This window comes from Hevea brasiliensis, chromosome 13 (genome assembly GCF_030052815.1).
Source record: "Hevea brasiliensis isolate MT/VB/25A 57/8 chromosome 13, ASM3005281v1, whole genome shotgun sequence".
In the NCBI taxonomy this organism is placed as follows: Eukaryota; Viridiplantae; Streptophyta; class Magnoliopsida; order Malpighiales; family Euphorbiaceae; genus Hevea; species Hevea brasiliensis.
Window position 1 is genome coordinate 77,932,187 of NC_079505.1, and position 23,623 is coordinate 77,955,809.

Genomic DNA, 23,623 nt, shown 5'->3' on the forward strand with positions numbered 1-23,623 from the left:
TTTGGATTGTGAAATTTGGGGGAAAGTTTTTGAGGAAAGGAAAGTAGAAAACGGTGCGTTTTGTACCCTGTTATTTGTTAATTGGCGAAAAACCCCAGCCCGACCCGAATAAGAAACCCAAGACTTATAACGACTGCGCAGGAGCCCTGAACGCCCAAACTCGCCAAAATTTTCTTGTAAACTTGGCAGAGAAGGAAACGAAACAACTAATGCCTGGTAATAACTAATGAGAAAACTTGAAAGCGACCAGTTGGCCACCTCTATATCTCTACCCACAACCATTAACGCTGAATGCTTCTGCGTAGCTCCTGTAATATACTTCTATAAGAATTGAATCTAATGAGGGCTTCTTAAGTCTCCCAATTTGAATGAGACTTGGATGGAACCATTAGCTTATTGTTGTTCTGTGTTTCTGGAATTTTCTTGTATGAGAATGCGCCAGTAGATGAATGCCGTTCTATAGTTTTGTGAAAGAGAACCGAGATTTTTTTGTCCACTGGCATTGGTCCTGATCCCGTTCTCTTTGAGTGTGGCAATGGGCAAATATGATGTTGCAATAGCGAGACTTGGCTAAGCTCAAGACGAAGAAGGTATCTCTGTCTCTCTGCCTTTCTGTTAGTTGACGCCTTGTTTTTTCCCCGCTTTGTAATTGGGTTTTTACTGGAATGGAGTTTGAAAATTTCTTTTCAGGGTTTTGATTGTGCTAAAACTTAGTGGGTCTGAATCTGATCCATTTTGATTATATGGGTTGTGATGTTCTCCATGTGTCGAATGCTATGCTTTGTCATGTGGTAGAAATTTAGCTTGGTGGATGTTGTCCTGTGAAAGGAGATAAGATTGAAAATGCTAAACTAGCAAGAGTAAAATAACGATAATGACAAAACGGGACAAATTTAGATTTGTTATGGAATGCGAAAATGAATTTTGTTTTTTTTTTTTTTACTTTTTTCTTTTTATATATGCAATGTTGCTCCAAAGAACTGTAAATGGTGCCCTTCAAGCAAAGGAAAAAACTTTCAGTCCATGTATCTTTATCATATACTATGAATTTTCGTAATTTCTTCATTAATTTGATGCTGCGTTTTATTGTTTCCTTTTTTTAAGTTGATTTCTTGCCATTGAGCTATGTCATGGCAAGATTTCATATTTGGGTTATGCTCTATATTTTGACATATTTTTGCAATGTTAACAGATTGTGTTTGAAGATGTAATTGCTGTGCGTGATTCTGTATCTCTGGAGCATCTGAAAGAGTTGAGCTCCAGGCGTAGGGTTATTGAGCACTCCATTAATCAAACAAGCTTCATAATAGAAGCTATTGCAAGAGAAATGTCTGGTGGATCCACTTCTCGTTCTGAGCAGGTCGTCTTTCAATAGCCGAATTGTTTGAAGTTAGCCTCTCTTCTTTTCATTTTGTGTTGACTGTTGGTTCCAAACTTTCTAGAATTTCATGACTGTTGATTTCCTTACTTCACTTTGATTGATGAACTCATTTATACAATTAATTTTATTGTTGTCTAATGATGTTGCTTATGGGCAAGTCAGTGTTCTAATAGCATTTGCAATTAATTTATATTACTAAATTTGTAGTTTGATCCAAACGAAGTTACTTGTAGTGATCACTTCTACATTTCTCAGCCAGTATTTTTCTGGCTTTTCTGATTTTATATTTTGTTTAATGGCTCAGGAATGCCTCAGACTGGAACATTACCTGCCATTATTGGAAAATTTCATTTATCATGCTGATATCGTCAACAACAGTAGTCAGATGATTCGGTGGACTTCACAACTCAAGATACAATGGACCAGCGTTCTTAGCTCATAGTCTTTCTTTAACCTTAAAGGTCCAAAGTTTTTTCAAATTGATACCCTTTTCCTTTATGGAGCAGTACTCAGGGAGAGGGCCTTGGAGTTTCTGCCAGCAGGTGGGTTTTAGTTTCCAAATAATTTCAATTCATGTCACATTGGCATGAGTTTGTTAATCAAGCCATTAAGGCTTTATTTGATATCGTCGTATTGTTGTAGACTTAGAGCAATCAGCCTTCATCTTCAGGGAAGCTGCCGGAGTCTTTCATTATCTAGCTCATGAGGTTCTTCCCTCTTTACATAGTGCAATATCTGCAGAAAAGCCACCAGAAGCTACCTCATCTGTGACTTCTGCTATTAGTCTCATTTGTTTGGCTAAGGCCCAGGTCTGTCCTTTGGTTGTCAACCTGTCTTTTGTAACCCTGTGCCAGTTGGAAACTAGCACCATTATCAGTTTCTTCTTTTTTTTTTTTATTTTAAATTTTGTTAACTGATATGTGTTTTGAATAAAATTCCCTGTGACACCTGATGATGTTACAATGTGATAGGCTGTATACATAAGAAAGGCTGAGGAAAAAGGAAATACAGGGTTTGGTGTTTTGGAAAAGCTGCACCATGGCGTTGCAGACCTGCTCAGTGAGGCAGTTGGTACTTTAAATTCTGGGATTGGAGACTCCAAGGGTATTTCATCACGCTTTTTGGTATGTATATGGTTGTCTGCACTCTAGACTGTATTTGTTTCTTGTTGGCTGAAATGTGAATGTGTGTGTTATGCTGCAACAGAGAAACTATTTGCTTGCAGATGGGCTTTCTGTTCTGCATTTATCAAATGCAAAATAGATTCTTACAAGATGTTGGGAATGACTAGAAGGAGAGGCAAAATATCCAAGTTTGACTGAAAATCAATGTAATGGACCCTGTACAGAACTGATATTTGAAAGAATAAAGCAACTCTTTCAATAAGATGCTGTATGGCATGCTGTATCTGTTGCATGGTACGTTAACTCAGTCAAGAGATTTATATATAGAATGAGTGAGAGCTTAGATGATCTCAGTGGAATTTAAGACTCCAACAAACTAGGTTTAATTGAGCATTAGATTTAAAATTACTTGCTATACACGGTTTCCTAGAAGCATATAATGATTGTGTTGTATGTTGATGCATTGTCCAGCAAATAATCAGTTTTAAAGTCAAGAACTTAGAATGTGCCAACTGGAACAATTTCTAAGTCACAACTGAATGTAGAGAATTGTATTGACTTTGTCCCATTTTAAAAAAGTTTTTGGGCTTAGACTTAATCCAACTCTTTTGAATGACTAAGAAGATAAATTAATTGAAAATACTGAAAATTGGTCTTCTTTTATTGGATTGCCAAACCACTATGCTTGCGTGTGTAAAATTTGTGTGTGTGTGTGTGTGCACAGTGTGAAAAGAGCTTCAAATCTGGGTGACATTAGTTTTTTATTAGAATTCTTGTATAATAAATAAAGGACTTGCAGTGTTTCCTAAGGGAGAGAATATATGTAGAGCAGGATGCAGCAAAGATCAATGCTTTTTTAAGTGCAAGAATTGTCATACCAACAGGCTCTTTGCGTCTACTCTGTTTTCTGAAATTTGTAATTTCCTTTACTGGTGGCATTTTGTTTGTCTAGTATCCAAATTAAATTGTTTTGTGTATTTATTATGCAATTGATGTGTGTATTTGTAGTGGACTGCTACTGATCCTACCACCCCAAAACTCTGTAGCCTTCCCCCTGTTGAAAAATAAAAGTATATTTGCTTGTGCTCACACTTTCTCACATGCGCATTCAGACAGAAGATGAGAGAAAATGATTTTCCTTTATGTGTTTCTTATTGGTTGCTAGAATGGCATATCTCGTTCTTCATGGAGTTGCTGTATGTTTATTGATCCTTGTGTCCTGTGCAGGAATTTATAACATCATGCAAGGCTTTACATGAGTTACGAAGTCAGACATACTTTGCTGAAGGTTTAAAGAATGATGGCCAAGTTGGAATTGCCATTGGGGTTCTTCGTAATGCATTAATCAATATGAAATAGAAAATACCAGTGGAGGATTCATGGAAAACTTTCTTTAGAAAAGAAATTGAAAATTCAGCAGATACCCTCAGGAAGTTTGAACATGAGAATGAATTTGTTTGGCATGAGAAAATTCCTTCTGGAGATGAGTTGCCATTGCTCCAGGGCCACAAAATTGTGAAGATAGAACCTTATCGGCCCAAAAAATGGGAGAGGGAACTTGCTTTTAAGATATGGTTAAATGTGTAGAGAACTGCAATCGAGCTTCTTGTTTTCCTCGCTTATTTAATGTGCAAAAGAGTTTTTTCTTTTTTCTTTTTTTCCCCTCTCTCTCTCTCTTTTTCTGGTGACTGGCCAGGCCAAAGGCTGAAGGGCTGCCGGGCAGGTTGAGATGTATGGACAAAGGCGTTTGTGTGGCTTCTGATTGATCATAACGTTGGGTGCGGAGGTACTCTCATTTCATGGAGTAGAATTATGCGTTGAGATAAGGTACCTCGATGGCTATTATCGGGTTTCTTTTGTGAAATATTCAAAGTCTAACAGGAATGCCATAGACAGCGTCCTTTACTTTATACACCGAACTAAAATCTTAATGGCTGATCTTGCAAATAGTGAACACAGCGTTGATGGATCGAGTGTTGAGTTTTTTATACACATTCTTATAGTTTTAAATATTAAAAATTGAATATTTTTTAATTATTGTGAGCATCAATTTTCATCTAATTTTTAGTATTGTAACCAATAAAAATTAAACTATAATGATTAGTTTAGTGGATTTTTCCCAACTATTTGCATTTGCGGTATATGAAACCCAATCAAGTAATTGCTGCGCCTTGGCAGCTAACTTGAACCTGCAAGATATTGGGCATTCCAAATTTTCTTTAGTAAATCAAACTCGGTCCCAGTCAGTAGCATGCCACTCCGAGTTGATTAACCAACGAGTTACTTAACCCCAACAGAGTTCAGAAATTGTGGGTCATCATTTGCCACGTGGCATAAGAAAACCATCGGAGGGGGAAAAAAAAATGGAAACTTTACCCGTTGAAAGTCACATCTTTCTCTTCTGGCTTCTTTCTCTGTCTCATGGCTCTTCACTGCAATTGTTTTCCCTACAGTCATTGTAGAATCAGAACCTTATCTCCCTTCAAGCTATTCTCACCCATCCGCCTTTCCTCAGTCTGTAACCCTCCATTCTGCATCAGTTCCAGAAGGCTACCAAGAAACAGGTTTCTCTTTGGCTTTTTTTTTTTTTCTCATTTAATATTATGTTTTTATTGCTATGAAACTTGTGATTTGAGCCAGGATTAGCTCTCATTTTCAGGCTGGATAAAGTTGTTTCTGCAGTAATCTCTGAAGGAAGCGCAGTTGGGTCGACTTCTGCTAGCACTGATGTGTTCAGGCTCACTTACTTGGAGGTGGTTTTATGGGTTTCTTCATCTAGGTCTTAGATAAAATTGATTGATTTTCACTTCAGTTTGTGTTAACCTGTTCTTGTTTTTTTTTTCTTTTTTCTATTAATTTTGTTCATCTAGGGGAATAGTTGGTTATGGGAGGTTGGTGGGGTGAACATTTTGGTTGACCCAATCCTGGTGGGTAACTTGGATTTTGGAATTCCCTGGCTATATGATGCTGCCAAGAAGGTCTTAAAGAATTTCCAGGTACTTTTCAATGCTTGAATTGCTATATTAATTGGTATCAAAATTTAAGAATTATACAGTCAATTTTGTAATATAAATATTCAGTTGTCATGAAGTGTGTAATGGATTACCCCTACCATGACTATTTTTGCAGGACTAATTAATTTTCTTTAATGGCTACTAAAATAATTTTTTCTGTTAGGTTTGTTGTGAAAGTTGTTGAAATTAGTAATACAATTTTCATGCAGCTTAGAGATCTTCCTGAAGTGGATTGCTTATTGATTACTCAAAGCCTTGATGATCATTGCCACTTGAAGACCTTAAAGCCACTTTCTGAAATGTTGCCTAACCTTAGAGTCATTGCAACTCCTAATGCTAAGCCTTCGCTGGATCCCCTTTTTAGCAATGTAAGTTCTTTGCAATTTTGGCTTTTGTCTGCTCTTTTTGGGATGCAGTTATTGTATGCTTATTGTTTCTTTAAGTTTGCACCTATTAAAACATGGTAAGAACATTTATATATATCATCAAGGCAGTTATGATACTAGCATACTGATCCTTGAAATATTAATAGCAAATTTAGATAATATTTAAATTACGTTATAGCTTCTCTTATAATATGACTTTGCTTTGATATGGTTCTTGTTAAGTGTTCTTCATCCTCTCTAAGCACTTCATCACCCGCGACATTTCTTCATGAGAAGAAGCATGTTTACCAAAAGTATGCATGGAATAGTTGTTTGTTTTGATCCACAATCTGCCACGTTACAAAATAATAAAATATAGCACTGTAACCTTTATATGTTATAAACAAATGCTTTATTATATATTTATATTATTATGTTTGACTTGTGTGATCAAGATATAAATAAGTTGCAGAAGTGAGTTGCTTTCAGAGTCCTATCAATGAAAAGGATCTGAAGACCTAAAATGACAATATAGAGGATCTAAAACAGGGTATTTGAAAACGTTCAAATTTCTGAAACGAACACATTCTATCTTCAGGATGATTCAACCCTAAAATTAATCCTGACTGCCTTGGCATTATCTAAAGGTTGTTATGGCACATGTGCCTCATCTAAAACCTTTTGGACAATTGTTTTCTCCAATTTTTGTGATATGAGAAGCAAGATATACTTGTGCTCCTGTTGTAGTGATTCACTTGTTAAACAATTCTTCAACATCTTGGGCATGTGGATGAAACTCTTGTGTGTGGACATGGCAACAGAGGACAAAGCGTGAGACCATCTTAAATGTACACTGTATTGACCCAAAATTCAGCATGAGTGAAGTCCATGAATAACTGAGGGTATGAAGTTTGTCGTTATGATTGTACTCCATTGTTGTTAGAATCGTATGTACGATTCAATTTGATTCCCCATCCCAGCGATTCAAATCTATGGGCTGAATTGCAAATGTACTTGAATCTTGACCAAATCTTATTGTTCGATTCTGAATCAGGTGAATCAATAGGTCTATTCTTTTTCTAAAGGGTTGTTTGACCTTATAGTTTCAAAATTTAAGATTTCATTCCTAGCTATTTTTCTTCCACCGGCCATTCTTTCCCCTCTCCCTTTGCAAATTCAATGAAAGCCGAATTGGTGATAGGGAAGGAGTTAGTTTGGATGGAGTGGTATTGCCCCAAAGTAATTACTTTAAATATCTTGGCTCAATCCTTCAAGTAGATGAGGGATGTGAGGAGGATGTTAATCATAGGATTAAAGCCGGATGGTTGAAGTGGAGACGTGCCACGAGAGTTTTATATGATCATAAGATTTCTAATAAATTGAAAGGAAAATTTTACAGTACAGTCATATGACCGGCCATATTACGTGGTAGTGAGTGTTGGGCAATGAAAGAGTCCTATGTGTCTAAGATAAGAGTTGGGACATGAGAATGTTAAGGTGGATGAGTGGTCATACTAGACTCAGTGTTATCAAGGCGAAAGGCGACACTAAGGCAACAAGGGACCTTACGGCCTTAGAGGCGAGGCGAGAGACGAGGCGAGGCCTTTTCAAAGCAAGGCGCTGTAGTCTAAATTGTCTAAATTATAGTAAAAATGTGTACTTGTAACATGAAAATTCATACTTTTAACTAGTTTGATATGTAAAAAAATGTATATTGAAAAGGAAAAAAAAAAAACATATTATTTACATTATGTTTGTATGTAAGATAAATGAAATTGAAAATTGTGCGTACCTGTATTTCCAGCTTAAGTAAAAGATAAAAGTGAGACTGCAAAATTAAAACTCATAGCATAAGCAATAATATAAATAATAAAAAGAGATGTTAATATAAAAGGAAAAGAAATTGTGTATACCTGCATTTTCAACTTAAGTATAGGATAAAAGTTGAGGCTATAAAATTGAAATTCATAGCCTAATAATAATAATAATAATAATAATAATAATAATAATAATAATAATAAAAGTTGTTAAATCATTAAATAGAACATGCAAATTCTAGAAGTTCAAACTTTAATAAATAGAAATAAGTCATAAGTTATAACAATCCAAATACGAGTACATGAAAATAAAAAAAAGAACTTGTAACTAAAACTACTCATCATCAAGATTTCCAAAATCATCTTCATTTTCAATAGCTTCCATCACAAATTCTTCCTCCTCTTCATCATCATCAACTTGTGAAGAGGATGCAACCCTCATTGAACGAGACCCTCGAAATGATGGAGTTTCAACTGGTGTTGATCTTACGACTGATCTCGATTCATAACGAGGTTCAGAAACTCCAGCTGCTCTACCAACATCACCCCAAGTCAACACATCATCCATGAAAACAAGGGTATCATCATCATCATCATCCCCATCTCCCTTTTCTAATTCACCAAGCAACCACTCATTACTTTCATCAATATTTGCCAAATCAATTGGCGTGGTGATATCCCCAAAGGTGTATCGGCGTAGCAACGCTCTATTGTACTTTACATAAACCAATTTATCCAAGCGTTCTTGAAATAGCCGATTTCTTTTCTTACTATGAAGCTGCCATTAATTTTATAGTAACAAATAAGTTAAACTTAAAATTGAAAAGATTCAAAATAAAGTAACAAAGAATATTAAATATAATAATTGTTTTTTTACTTACATGCTCAAATACACTCCAATTTCTCTCACAGCCACTTGCATTACATGTGAGACTCAGAATCTTTATAGCAAAGTTTTGTAGGTTTGGAGTTGATGAACCATATGTTTTCCACCAAGTAGCTATTAAAATATAGAATCAATGATTATCAAACTCAAATTCATAATATAATTTAATAAATGAGTAAGATGAAAAATTAATAAAAATATAAATTAATAACCTGGAGATTTTGTTGTTCTTCCTCTAATAGCAGAATGATAACTAAACTTCCCTGTAGTTGCCTTGTACTTCTCAATTTCATCAATAATCATGTCAACTTTTACTGAATCTCGTTCCATTTTATGAATGCACGAAATCAATCTTGAATTCACTTATTTATCACGCTCAATTCTCATCTTGTTTGGATAAAAAAATTCTGGATTCAAGAAATATTCGGCAACATACAGAGGACAATGCAATTGAACTTACCATCTTGCATCAATAATCTCAAAAATATTCTTATATTTCTCTTCATTACCATTGAATGAGTTGGCAATAGTTTCTTTAGCTCTATCCATAGCTTCATAAATATATCCCATAGCTGGTTTTTTTTAATTATCAACCAATTGAAGCACACGAACAAGAGGACCAGAAACCTTAAGAGCATATACAACATGATTCTAGAAGGCAGGACTCAAAACAATTCTCCCACACTTTTTGCCCTTCACCTCTTTAGCCCATTTACTAGTTGTCCAGTTCTCTGAAGTAAACATTTTTCTAATATTGGCCTTCTGCAAATGAATCTTTCCCAATGTAATGAAAGCAGTAGCAGATCTAGTTTGCCCTGGCCTTAGCAATTCTACTCCTTTAGTAAAACTCCGCAACATATTCAAAACTCCTGAAGAGCCATATATTAAACTAGTAAGCTCAACAGTTTTGCGGAATGTTTCTTTGAAAACCCTTATTTTAAAAATATCTTCCAATATCAAATCTATACAATGGGCTGTACATGAAGTTCAGTATAAATGAGGAAATATGCTTCCAATATTCTTCTTGCCATAAACAAATAGATAATTCATTTCATTAATAATAAAAATAAATAAACAAATGGATTTTTCTTTTAATAGATAATATTAAATAACAACTTTACCTGCTGCAACATTATTTGATGCGTTATCTGCAACAACTTGAACCACTTTTTCAGGATCAATTTCCATCAGTTTTTTCTCAATCAAACTAGTCAACAACGCTGCTGTCTTTGATTCATCACTAGCATCCACTGATTTAATAAACACGCTTCCTTTCGAGCTATTAACTAAGAAATTAATCAAGGTTCTCCCTTTTCTGTCTGTCTATCCATCACATAACAATGAACATCCATTATTTGCCCATTCTTCTTTATGAGACTGAAGAAGTTCATTTGTGGACTGCGCTTCCTTATTAAGTAACCTAACTCTAATCTCATGATAACTTGGAGGTTTCATCATAATTCACAGCATTAAAAGCTATTCCTACATCATACATCCATCGTGCTATGGCAACACACGCACGCTCCCTTAACTCCTTCTTAGCTGGGCTATTTTCATCAACAGTAGTTTGCCTCACACTTTTTCCTATGACAGCCGGTTTTGGAGAAAAATAAGCATCAATAGGCCCTCTATTGCTTTGTGTTGGTAGAATTTTTGCTCTTTTTGAAGCACTAGAACCACTACCATGAATTATTCCCCTTTGATTTTCACTACCAATTTCTTGCACATCATCCTCTTCCTCATTTTTATCAATTCCTAATGTTTCAACATCCTCAAATTCAGACGGTCTTTCCATATTCATAACTGATTTTTGCTCTCTTTTTTTACTAATAAAGTCTTGCATTTGACTTCTCACATCTTCTGGACATTTTGAACATCGAACCACATTTTTATAACTCCCTTTACAAACTTTCATACAATAAATGCACTGAAGATCATTCGTATTATTTTCATTAAGTTGAATCACATGTGCCCATCCTGGATCTGTTCTTTTACTGCCAGTAGAAGATCCAGTTGTATTATACTGATTACTCATCTATGATCTAACAAAAAAAAAAGTAACATAATTAAAAAGCACAAAAAAACACTATAAAGGTTGTGTTATCTCAATTCAATAGTAGCAACAAAAGCAACAAATATAAGAAAATAAGAAATTAAAACAATAACTATCAATTCTAGCAAACAAGAAATTAAATTATTAAGCATTTGATTTTTTTCAATAGTTTGCAATTATACATCATGCTATATTGATATATTTTAAAAGAATTTATAATACTAACAATAATGTGACATTGAATTAGCATATTACATAATCACATAATTACAAATTCACAATACTCATTTAATTAACATATTACATAATCACAATTACAAATTCACATAATCACAATAGACACAATCACAATTACATAAATTTAATTAGCACATTTAATTACCTATTTAATAAAAATATAATCACAATCACAATTACATAAATTTAATTAGCACATTTAATTACCTATTTAATAACATAATCACATTTAATTACCTATGTAAAAATATATCACATAAATACAATTATAAATTCACAATACCCATTTAATTAGCATAAGTAATAAAATGACATCACATTAAAATTTTAATAAATTTTTAAAAAAATTTGCTACTGTAAAAAAAAATTGTTGGAACTTGAAATTCCAGTAGCATGCCGGCATAAAATGGGAGCAGTGCAGAAAAAAGAAGAAAAAAAAAAAAAAAAAAGAAACTGATCCAGGTCGCAGCAATGAGAGGAGAACAGAGCATAGGAGAGTGAGAGGAGCAGAGAAGAGCAGATGAGAGGAGAAAGCATCGTGAAGATGAGAGAGAGAGAGATGACGACATACTTGGTTTGCTGTTCTTGTTTGGTCTGCTGCTAGTGGCTTTCTTGCTTCTTCAAACTTCTGGGTAGGTGGACTGAAGGTAAGTCACGATAGATTAGGGCTTCTTTTATTTTTTGATTGTTAAGAAAAAAAAAAAAAAAAAAAAAAAAACAAAATTTCCGTTTCTTTCACAAGGCAGCACCTCGAGGCCTTGTCGCCTGTCGCCTTTCAGGTCAGGGGCATCCGCCTTGTTTCAGTGGCCTCGCCTTGGCCTGGGGAGTCGCCGGAGCTAAGCTTAGCCTAGCCTAGCCTCGCCTCGCCTCGCCCAGTGCCTCCTCTCGCCTTTAACAACACTGACTAGACTAGATAAAGTCCGTAATAAGAGTATTAGAGAAAAGGTAGGAGTGGTGCCAATTGAGAATAAGTTGAGATAAGGGAGATTGAGATGGTTTGGTCGTGTGAAGCTTGAGATACAGAGGCTCCAGTTAGACAAGTAGAGCACATTAGGTTAGAGGATAGAAAGAAAAGAAGGGGTAGACCTAAACTGACTTGGAGGAGAGTAATACAATATGACCTAGAAGCATTACACATTTCCTAGGATTTTACCCAAAATCGTTTAGAGTGGAGAAAGAGAATCTATATAGCCGACCCCAATAAATTTTTGGGATAAAAGCTTAATTGAGTTGAATTGAGTTGAATTGAGTTGAGTTGGTTAATTTCCTCCTCTAATTATTGTTGTCAAATTATGACATTTTATATTAATATATCCTGACCTTTTAATTTAACTTGCTATTCTTTTTAATTATTTAATTATTTGATCAAATTTAAGTAAGAGTTTCAACACATTCACAATGATAATCATTGTCTACAAGTTTATAATTTGTAAAATAAAACTACACAACATAATAAGAATATATTGTTCCATTATAAAGCATACTTCTAATTAGCTAAACGATAATTCTATATTTATCAAAATATATTATTGTGTCATTTTTTTACTTAGTTTTTTTAGAACATATCTCATTTTTAATTAATTTTGAGAATTTTTATCAAATCTTATGATTCGATTCAATTCTCGATTCGTAAAATAAGGATTTCGATTCTCAATTCTAATCTTAATTTGACAACTATGCTCTACTCATACAATACCTTTTAGAGCAGTGAATTGTTTTAACACAACTCTTGCAAATTATTGGAAGTTGTTCCAAGTGTAGCTGGAAGATAAAATATAAGAAGGATGTTGTCACTTTTACATCAAAACTGATACTTTTTTCCTGTGTTAAATGGTTTTGGGGGGACTAGCAAGACGGTAAAAAAACTTGAGAATTAGAAAGGTCATTGTAGTGATTATTCTCATTTCAGGAAATGCCCGTGATTGCTTCTTTTTGGTTTGTTTTTCTTGTGCCTGCTTCTATATTTGTGCCTATTTGTGTGCAAATGAATGTGGGTGTTCAGCTGCTTGTACAGATTTTTTTATTGAAGCATTTTCAACTGCTAATTTTTTTTTTTTTATTGAAGCATTTTCAATGGCTAATTAAGAAGATGCACAACTTGTTGCTTCAAGTGGCTTTTAATCTATTATTATTTATTTAACGTTATAAAATAGGATTATATTGCACAAAGGGCCAATTTGGGTTTGAGGCGGCCAAAAGTTCAGTTCCCGAAACCAGTAATGGTTTGTTGTATGGGTCTTATTGCTTGCTCAGTTTTGAGGTTGATTGTGAATGTTTTGCTGCAGTTACAGAGGATGGGGGATAGTATTCTGAATTTTGTTTGTGCAGCTATTCTTGCTTTTCTAATGTTAGAATTGATGTGCAATGCTATAATTCAAATTATCAACTCTATTTTCATGTATTGGTGACTTAAGCATTTCCAAATTCAAACCAAACGTAGTTTCAGCTTCTTTCAGGTTACATATTTAGAACCTGGTCAGAGCTCTGAAATTGAAGCTAGTGATGATTCTAAAGTCAGAGTTCAAGCTACTGCAGGGCCAGTTCTGGGTCCTCCTTGGCAGCGGCCTGAGAATGGGTAAAATATTTTTTAGTTGAAGTAGATTTACTTTACATATTGAATATGTATATCCCTGGCTTAATATATATCTTAAGTCTACTGACATACGTGTATGGATTTTTGTACGCTATTGGTTACAGGTACCTTGTCAATTCTCCACAAAGCCAAATGACTCTTTACTATGAACCCCACTGTGCATATAACAAAAGTTTTCTTGAGAAGGAGCATGCTGATATTGTTATTACACCAGTCATAAAGCAGCTTCTGCCAAATTTTACTTTGGTTTATGGACAAGAAGATGCTGTCAAACTTGCAAAGTTGCTGCATGCCAAGTACACAATGTTCACTGTGTTCTCTATAGTTATGTGAACATACTTTTAGAGCATCTACTTTCTTTTTTTTTTTTATGAACTTCCTTCTCTCATTTTCTAGGTTCATTGTGCCAATGAAAAATGGAGACCTTGATAGCAAAGGATTTCTTGCCAGCATCGTCCACACAGAAGGAACAGTTGAGTCATTCAAGGTTTGTTTTCTTTTAACAATATATGAAAAAGCCATCAATAAAGATAAAACAATATATGAAAATTGTAGGTTTTGCAATTGAACAAGTGATATTTGGAGAGATTTGTAGAATGGACAAAAGCTATCCTTGGTTATGCAGGTTAGAGCCCAAATGACCACCCAATAAAAAATGCCTAATGCTAAGAAAAACCCCAGTCTACCCCAAAAATCTGTGTGGTAAACTAGTACAATTACGTGGTAGATTTATTGAGATGAGTATGCTGATACTAGTTTGAGGTTCCTAAATTCCAAACGACATTGGATTCTATTGATTTTGCCCTATTGTTGAAAGAAGAGGACATAGTTCAAAGCAGTGTTTGAACGAGTTGAATGGTAAAGAGAGACTCCAGAATCGATTCTGACCTACTTTTTAATTTTTTAATCGACATATATATAGCTTAGTAAAAGAAACCATCAAATTATGTTTCTGTAATAAACTAATAATTCAAAATGGCTCATTTCTTTTATTTTGCTTTTGTCAACTTTTCATGCATATCTAACTGAAAGAAGGATTGGAAATTTTTGTTCATGCAGGAGCTTTTGGAAAAGGAGCTACCAGATGCTCAGGTACTAGAGCCTACACCTGGTGTTACACTAGAAGTTTCAGCAACTTGAAATTTTCTATCGCAAGCAATGTTCTCATGGTGTCCCAATGATGAAGAGAAAATGAAGCAGGCTAGCTTACTCCAAAAGCTAGCTCGGAGGAGGAGGATTACTCAAGTTTTTACAAGGGGTACATCAGGTAGTTTTTATTTGTTTAGCCACCTGTTGGGTAACGTTGAAATGACTCCTATATCATCCAGGAGATCAAAAGAAAACCGGTATTAGCACTTCACATAATATAAGGCCATAATTTCGTTACAGCAGAGTATAGAATTGAGCATTTATCAGTATTTCATGCTGCAAATAGAGTGAGGACAGAAAAAATTTACATTGACTTGGTTCATCATAAATTTAAAACATGAGTATCTGGGTTTACTTATTCTAAGCTTGTTTGGTTTGGTTGTGATAGCTAATAATTGATGATAACTGATCAATATTAAGTGTTTGGTAAAATTATATTTAGCTGTTATTATTAATATATAAAATTATTATATATTATATAATTTATTTTATTATTAAAATAAATATATAATTATAAATTTATTATATTATATTATTTATTTTATTATTAATTTAATATATTATATCATTTATTATATTATTAAAATAATATATAATTATTGATTTATTATATTATATATTTATATTATTTATTTTATTATTTAATAAAAAAATAATTAAATAATTTAAAAAATGTGATTATAAAATAATAAAGTAATTATTATTATTGACAAAGAAAAGATCTTATAATTTTAAATTTTTAGACATAAAAAATGTGATTTTTCAAAATAAATGAGTGTTTTATATTTTATACTATTAATAGAAAATACTTTAATAAAGTTGCAATATGCTAATTAACATGTCAAAATTGTAAATAAAAAAGGATAGAAATAAATGACATTAACAATATTGAATTTTGAGTTAGATAATGGACAAATTAAGTGAATTACTTTTTGGATAAACATTAAGGTTATTTTTATCTAATAATAAAACATAATAATGTTGCAGTTCATGAACAGTTCTAACTGTGGAATTGATAAAATATATTTTATTAACTACCTATCAGTTATCAGCTACTTATTAGTCATTACTTACACTATTTTTAATTTATCAAACACAGTATTCAGTTGTTTAGATATTTTTCGGCTATCAATTATATCTAAAAGTTGTGGATCTCTTTTTTATATTGTGTTTTGGGTTAATAATGTATCGGATTTGCATAAAAAATTTCTATAAGGATAATAATATTTCATATACTCCCTCCGTCCCATTTTAATAATTTTTAAAGTTTTTATACAAAAATTAAAAAAATGATTGAATAGCATTATTTTTATAAAAAAAAAATATTAATAATTGGCTAAAATAATCTTATAATATCATTTAAAATTGTGTTAAGAATAGGTAAATGTACTGAGAATAATAATAGATAAGGATAAAATTAGAAAAAAAAAATACTTTATTAATTTTGTATAATAACAAATACACAGGCAATTAGATATGCTTTTAATATGATAATTAAAAGTACTAACAGTTAACTATTTAATAACCTTTTAATTCAATTATATGGGATCGAATTTAAATTTCAATTAAAAAGTAAAAAGATCAAAAGAATTAATTTGATTGATCGTTTCTAAATTTGATTTTCCATTTAGGAAATAGGTAGCTGACTGCACATAAAAGATATGTCTTTGACGGCCCAATAGAGTTAATCAATGGTTAAAAATGTGAATCCTTATTCAATTATTTAAATTTAAGATTTTTTTAAAAAAAATAATTTTATTGTACATAAATTATTGCAGGAACAAGTGCTTGGATTTATATGAAGAAATGAATTAATTAAGAAGCACATGAAGATGATAAGAAAAATAAATATGACAAATGGGAAATCAACTTATTATGATTCTGTTCGGTAATTGGAATATTCGTATAGACAAATGTAGCAGTGGTGGCATTCCACCCAGATCATCCGATAAATGACTTTTATTATCAGATTTAATAGACGCCAAGAGTCATTTGGCCCCTCCATACACTTAAGAGACACATTAGTTAATTTGCTACCCCATTCTCTCTCTCTCTAAGTTTTCCAAGTTTAACTCTATGTGCTATGGCTGCATCTCTCAATTTCGATAAATTATACAATAAAACAGTAATTTTATGTATCTTACTATTAATTATTTATTATTTTATATTAAATGCTTAACATAAAATTATAATAATACTATATAATTTATCATTATTTAAGTATTGTTTATCAACGATTTTTAAAATGACGTTTAGTATTTTAACTATAGTCAAAATATTATCTCTCTTATTTATATTATTCGGTGATATAATGTTTATAGTAATGTTTAAAGGTTGAGAAAGTGATTCATGAAAAATTACTCTATTTATATATTAGGAGAGCATTTTTACATTTGTCAATAAGATGATACTACTAAACTAATAATAAAATAACTCACAGCTACTAAAACAGTTAACAACTATTAAAATAACTAATATTATCGAACAGAGCCTAAAAATATATTAGTAATAACAAACCCCAATCCTTAAACACTACCAACTAAACCCTTATATGATTAAAATCATTATTCACAACGTCTGACTTTTTTTAATAAAAAATGTGATTCTCATTTATAATAATAAAAATATATAATCACTAATAATTAATAAAAATATAAGGTTTTATATTCTATAAATATATGGTGTTATCACTTGTAAAAATACATTATATCTTCTTTTTTTTTTAAATACATTGTATCTAACTAATCTTATGATTATGAGTAATTTCTCAAAATATATTCCAATTACTGAGACAACCATAAAAAATATCCGAATATATAATTTGGATAACTGACGATCATGATTCAAATCATCATATAATTCATACACATATATAATTTAGCTTTTTTGGAGTGTTGTAATCTAAAGACTAATAAATATATCTAAGTGATGGAATATAAATCCAATATAAATATAAATACAATATAAATATTATCCACTGAGAATAAGCATCCCACCTTATTTGGATTATGAATTCTGCTTTATTAGACTTTATATAAAATAATAATCTTATATGATCACAATTCTAATAATAATTTAGTTTATTCAATACCTATATAAAGAAAAGAGAAAAATAATAACACAAAATTTATGTGATTTGATCGTAATGTCTACGCTCATGGGTAAGATAAGAGAAAATTTCAATTATGATAAAAAAGAGCAAGATATAGTCAATAAGAATTCTCCAAACCTAATCTCAGTGTGTTTCTTAAATATCTCATAACTCTATCGCAAATGGCAGAATATTACAATATTATAACTATACCACTATGAAAAGCTACCATATGCTACTACTATATTTCTCAACTTTTATCACAATCGGATTGCAGAGCGAAACTTTTGAGTCAAGTTACAATTCGAATCCATGAAAAATATATTCAAAATTCAAGTCACATAAAAATAACAATTAAACTTTATATAAAATAATAATTTTATATAATCACAGTTCTAATAACAATTAGAATTATTCAATACCTATATAAAGAAATAAAACCTCCACAATTCTCATTCAATTCTCTCAATCTTAATTCTAATTATTGCAGGAAAAATCCACCACAAACATGCTTTTCATCGGGAACACTTGTGATCACTAGTACTAAACTTTTCACCATCAACGGCAATTCCTCCAAAGTCCAAATCATAAAATTAAAAATAAAGAAAAGGAAAAATAAATGCATATATATATATAAGGGCAGTTCTTATCTGGGACCAAAATTTGTTTAAGGTATGGTGGTCCTGAGCAGCGTACCTAATGCACTGTATTAGATTAACTTACATAATTAATGATGAATTGAGATGGAATCTTGGACAAGGAAAGATTCTGAGGGCATCAGAATATCTTTCTCCCTACCTAGAAGATAAGTTAAATAAACGCAGACGGAATATACTTGGACAAGAAGATGATAGCTAGCCCATGACAATTTACAATTTGTTTTCTAATGTAATTTCTCAATAATCAAGGAGAGAAATATTTCAAATATGCCACATTATTCTGGTATATTCGAAGGTGGACCATGTAGGAGAAATAGTGCATTCACCATCATATTATTGTTAAGAAATTATAAAGTAGAAAATTATATAAATGGGTTTGTCGTGTTGCGCATTTGGGCTGAGCTGCTAAGAAATTATCATTTTTTTATCGTCTTACTTAGATTCTTAAGCCACCGCCTTTAAATTAATATCTAGATGACTACATCACCGTCATGCACGGTACGCCATATCATCAAACAATCCACCGTCGTCTTGCTTTTTTTTCTTTTTTTTTTTATAAATCATAAATATCTCTTAATTTATTAAATTAAATCTAATTTTACTTATATTAAAGAGATTTATTATAAAAATAAAATACTTTTAGTAAAAAAATACTTTTATTTATAAAAATTAAATATTTAATCTTACTTAAAAAATATAAAATATTTTATTACTTACATCAATTAATCGCATTGATATATATATATATATATATATATATATATATATATATATATATATATATATATATATATATATATATATATAAGTGAAACTGTAACTTGAGCACATTATTTTCAGAGTAGGTGATTTTAAATGACTACTTGAAGCTACTTGCTTAAAATAATTGACACGTACTTAGATTTGCCATATTTTTGATGTGGAAAGTAAGGCAGCATGCAATGCAAGTCATATTCTTCTTGGCCCCTCTGGCCCTCTCCCCTCCTACAATTTATTATTAGGACTGGTGTAAAAATTTTCATTGGATCCTCAACTTGTGATTATTATTTACTCATTCTTGTGCCAGAAGATTCTTCACGAGCAAAGATTCTTGCTTACCCATAGACGGATCATTTTCCCCATTCTTTAAAAAGAAAAAATAAAAATCGAAATTTACATAAGAAATTAAATTCATTTCATACGTATATATGGGGTACAAGTGATGGTTGTCGGTGGATTTTTGGGGGTTGGAAATTGAAAAATGTATTTGGCCCCAAAATATATAGGTTTGACCATCGAATGCTAACCCTTTGTTTTGCAGAAAATTTTACAAGGTAATGGCAAATTTTTAAAAGTTTTAGATTTATTTTGCAAAAATTTGCAGTTTTTGATTTTTTAAAATAAAATTTTTAAAAATCTTCAAAAATTTTTATTTTTCAATTCATTAAATCAATGAATTGAAAATGTTCTCTCTTTAAATTTAGCTTATATTTAATCTAGCATCATCACACATTATGGACATTCAAATACTTGCAATGATGGGAATTGAGAGCATGATGAGTTTACAATCAATAAATTTTAAAAAAAAAAAAAAATTGTTGGTAAAGAATTGGGCTTAATTTTCTAAAATGCTTTATGAAATATTTATAAATATTAAACAGTTTTTATAACCCAGAAAAATCTTTGTTGCACTGGTTGTTGGTCAATATTTGGATTCTGCAGCTCCGGTCTTCGCTTGGAAATCAATAAATTCTGGTGGTGTCGAGGTCACTGCTTGGAAATCAAGCAATCTCCATTGATTCTTATTGCAATATACCAAGCTGAAATGGCCATAACAAAATTAATTTATTGACCATGAAATTCTCATGTTTATGTCCAATGCAAGCTATATTATTTCCATTTCTTTTGTTTTAAATATGCATTGCCAAATCAATTATTTAGATCAGAATTCAGATTATTTTTCCTCCTCATCCGTGGAAGCTGCAAGGGAGGTGAAGTACAAGGACCCGTTTATTCCAAAAAGACTCCATTTGAATAATGTCTAAGTCAAAATATATAAGCCTTTTTTCTATTATTTGGTTACAAAATTTTACAGCCTGATCTCCTGTTATGACAATCAAAACAAAGGGGAATTTGTGGTAGTATGTGTTGAGGAAGATGTAGCAGGGGAATTAGATCGAGCACCGCCTTCACTATGGCTGTCCCTTTCTTCTGATTGCATCTGCTCAGATTGTGTATGTTTCTGCTTTTGTAGAATTTGAGGGGCAGTGGGTGGTGGTGCAGCCACCGGAGCATAGATTCCGTTGGCCGCTGCAGCTAAGGTGGCTGTTTCCCCTGATGCTGTTGTTGTAGCCACTGCTGCATATTCAGGTGGTGGCACCCATATGCCTCCAACAACTACAAACTGAGGTGCTTGTGGATTGCTGTTGTTGTGGACTGCCGGGCTTGGTCTTCTCGTATGCAAACGGTATTTCTGAAACAAACCAAAGATCAATTACAATCCATAAACAACTGAAATCTGTTATCTTGCCCGGATCACCAAATGCTAAGCCAACAGTGGATAATTTTATCCCATTAAACCAATTAAATCAACTTTTCTCTCAACTGCAACATTTCCCAATTTTTCAAGACACGACCTTATCCAAAAATGCACAAATCCCATTTTGAATTGCACAAAACGTTTGAGAAATCAAGCACCCATTTTGTTTTATAAGGTATAGCACATTATTAACTTGTGTACCAACCTGTAAATGGCTCTTCACTTCATCATTAGTTAGTCCATCCACCTTCATTATCTCCCTAATCTGCTTTGGCGTTGCAGCTGCATTTCATTCAAATCAAATTAATATCAAAGACATTCAATTCTATCTAAATCCGAAGTTATATCGAAACATAGCCAAACCATAATTTGCAAATCACTTACCATGTGAACCACCAAGCTGTTGAAGGGCTTGCAAGAAGCGTCTATGCAACTCCGGTGACCAACACCGCCTTTGCTTTCTTTCACTTTGCCCGTCTTTCTCTTCTTTTCTGCTACTTCCACTACCCGTCCCTGCTCCTGCTCCTGTCCCCGCCGTCGAACTGGTTGCGGAAGCCGGCACTGAAGATGGGGTTTTAGCAATAGTCTGAATACTCTTCCCTGTAGTTTTCTCTTTGTGAAATGGCTGAAATGCACCTCCATTCCTCTTCACCTCCGTCACCACTGCCTTTCTGGGCACATCCTGCAACAATTTAGATAACAACAAAAAGATCTTCAATTCTCCCTCTTTATTTAATCTGTAACCAAACAGAAAATAACAAAGGGGTTTGTTGGTGGGTACCTCTTTGGGAGGTGGATCTGGGGACTGATTCCACAACTGGACAGATCTAAGCCAATCAGATTTCTTCTTATGATCACTGCTGTTTTTGTCCTTGTTGCTGCTGTTGCTGATGATAGTTTGGTTTCGCTTGTGTGAATGCTGTTCTTGATCATCATTATCATTTTCATTATCATCATTATCAGAAGAAGAATTAGTCCTCTTGATGGGAATAAATTCCTCAAGCACAGGTCTAGTTCCTTCACTCATCGTTTGCTCCGAGCACTCTGATTGCCCATGCATGTACTCCGTCGTCGTACCCGATAACTCCCTCCTACAAGCCTCGATCGCTGCACCCATCAACACCACAACGACACCCTCAAAAATCAACCATCCCTTAATTAAAACAGTAACAGGAGAAGAAAAGAAAAATCACAAACCTTGCGTGACAAGCTCTAAACACAAAGGAAGCTCGCGTTGAAAAACTTGAATCTTACGCTTTTCTTCCTCTAATGCCTCCACATATTCATGGCACCGCTGCATCTTCTCTGCATAATCCATTTTTTCCCCTTGTTACTGCTAATGATGATGGTGATGGTGATATAGCCGTTGATGATGAAGCAGATTATATGATGAAGTGGGTTTTGGTGGTCTAAGCATAGATAGATCCGAACCAACGAGAGGGAAATTAAAGGAGAGGAGAATATGGGATCTAAATAGAATCAGAAAACGGAATCAACTTAAAGACAACCCAAACCAAACTATGCCCAAACAAAAAGAAAAAAAAAAAAAAAAAGAAGCTTTCTTTAGAGAGAGAATTTTATAAGATTAAGGTTTGGCGTTTGGAAAAAATGATAGGAAGAAGGATGAGAAGTGAGGAGAGGGAAGGAAAGAAAGAGATCGAAGTCGGGGCGTCGCGTACAAAACGAATCTTTGATGCGTGGTATACATTTTTTTTTTCCCCAGTCGACAGAGAAAGAGGTGAGAGAGAAGTTGAATATTCGAGGGTGTGATTCGCTTTTCGTCGCTTCTCTGTGGGCTGGCAATGACGTCAGCATTTTCCATCCATTACATACGTTCAGATAAGATCAAAGGAACCTGTCCGCCCTCCTGTTTTAAACCCTCTTTTCACTCCACGGCCGGTTAAAAGCCAACTCGCAGCAAATCCACAGGTAAAAAAATCAAGAACTTAAAAAAAAAAAAAGTAATATTCTAAAAATAATAATAATAATAATAATAATAATAATAATCTTTTTGGGTTTATCCATAATTTTAGAGCGTGGATAATTGGATATCTGAATCTGAAGTGGTTGGCACCATAATTAATATTGCGTGTAAGGATAAAATTTTAATATCGTAATTTTGTTTTACATTTCATATTATTCTAGACTTTAAATTATTTTATATATTTATATAAAATAAGAAAATATTCACATTATACTTTCATGAGACATTATTTATTATTACTTGATATTTTTTATTAATTTTTTTTATTAATTAATTATTTAATTATTTTAAATTATAATTAAATTATTAATTCTTTAATTATGTATATATGAGTAATAAATTATTTAATAATTATTTTTTTAATATTATAATAAATAATAACTATTATTATTATAAAATAAATTATAATACATTAATATATATGTATTTATATATCTATATCTATATTATATATAAATAGATTTTAAATATTTTTATTATGAAATTTTTAAAAAGTTTGAGAAATAAAATGTTATAAAAATAAAATATATAATAATTAATAAAAATTCAAAATATTATATTATTTTTATATATTAAAATTAAAAAATATATATAAATTAAAATTATTAATAGTTATGTGCATTAATACGAATAATTCTCTAATCTCAATTAATTTTAGAGAATAGATATCACTGTTGGTAGCTGCATTTTAGAACCATCGAAATAATTAATTGAAATAAAAATTTAGTTAATTTGTTAAATAATTTAATTTT

The 23,623-nt window shown here is 32.3% G+C and overlaps 3 protein-coding genes across 3 annotated transcripts; 2 read left to right on the plus strand and 1 right to left on the minus strand.

The window, feature by feature from the left end:
- Nucleotides 1-226: 226 nt before the first annotated feature.
- LOC110653859 (uncharacterized) lies at nucleotides 227-4,154 on the plus strand. Its single transcript, XM_058133151.1, has 8 exons — nucleotides 227-310; nucleotides 1,193-1,360; nucleotides 1,589-1,639; nucleotides 1,686-1,758; nucleotides 1,843-1,923; nucleotides 2,024-2,190; nucleotides 2,353-2,505; nucleotides 3,733-4,154. Exons 1-8 carry the CDS (start codon nucleotides 227-229, stop codon nucleotides 3,862-3,864), a joined length of 909 nt encoding a protein of 302 aa, XP_057989134.1. The 3' UTR covers nucleotides 3,865-4,154.
- Nucleotides 4,155-4,668: 514 nt separating this feature from the next.
- Nucleotides 4,669-14,863, plus strand: LOC110653857 (uncharacterized). Its single transcript, XM_058132313.1, has 8 exons — nucleotides 4,669-5,069; nucleotides 5,165-5,258; nucleotides 5,376-5,501; nucleotides 5,729-5,887; nucleotides 13,334-13,452; nucleotides 13,575-13,766; nucleotides 13,867-13,957; nucleotides 14,530-14,863. Exons 1-8 carry the CDS (start codon nucleotides 4,927-4,929, stop codon nucleotides 14,608-14,610), a joined length of 1,005 nt encoding a protein of 334 aa, XP_057988296.1. The 5' UTR covers nucleotides 4,669-4,926; the 3' UTR covers nucleotides 14,611-14,863.
- Nucleotides 14,864-20,340: 5,477 nt separating this feature from the next.
- LOC110653860 (transcription factor HHO3) lies at nucleotides 20,341-22,767 on the minus strand. Its single transcript, XM_058132314.1, has 5 exons — nucleotides 22,085-22,767; nucleotides 21,669-21,994; nucleotides 21,272-21,569; nucleotides 21,093-21,169; nucleotides 20,341-20,821 (listed from the first exon to the last, which is right to left on the minus strand). Exons 1-5 carry the CDS (start codon nucleotides 22,203-22,205, stop codon nucleotides 20,465-20,467), a joined length of 1,179 nt encoding a protein of 392 aa, XP_057988297.1. The 5' UTR covers nucleotides 22,206-22,767; the 3' UTR covers nucleotides 20,341-20,464.
- Nucleotides 22,768-23,623: the final 856 nt, after the last annotated feature.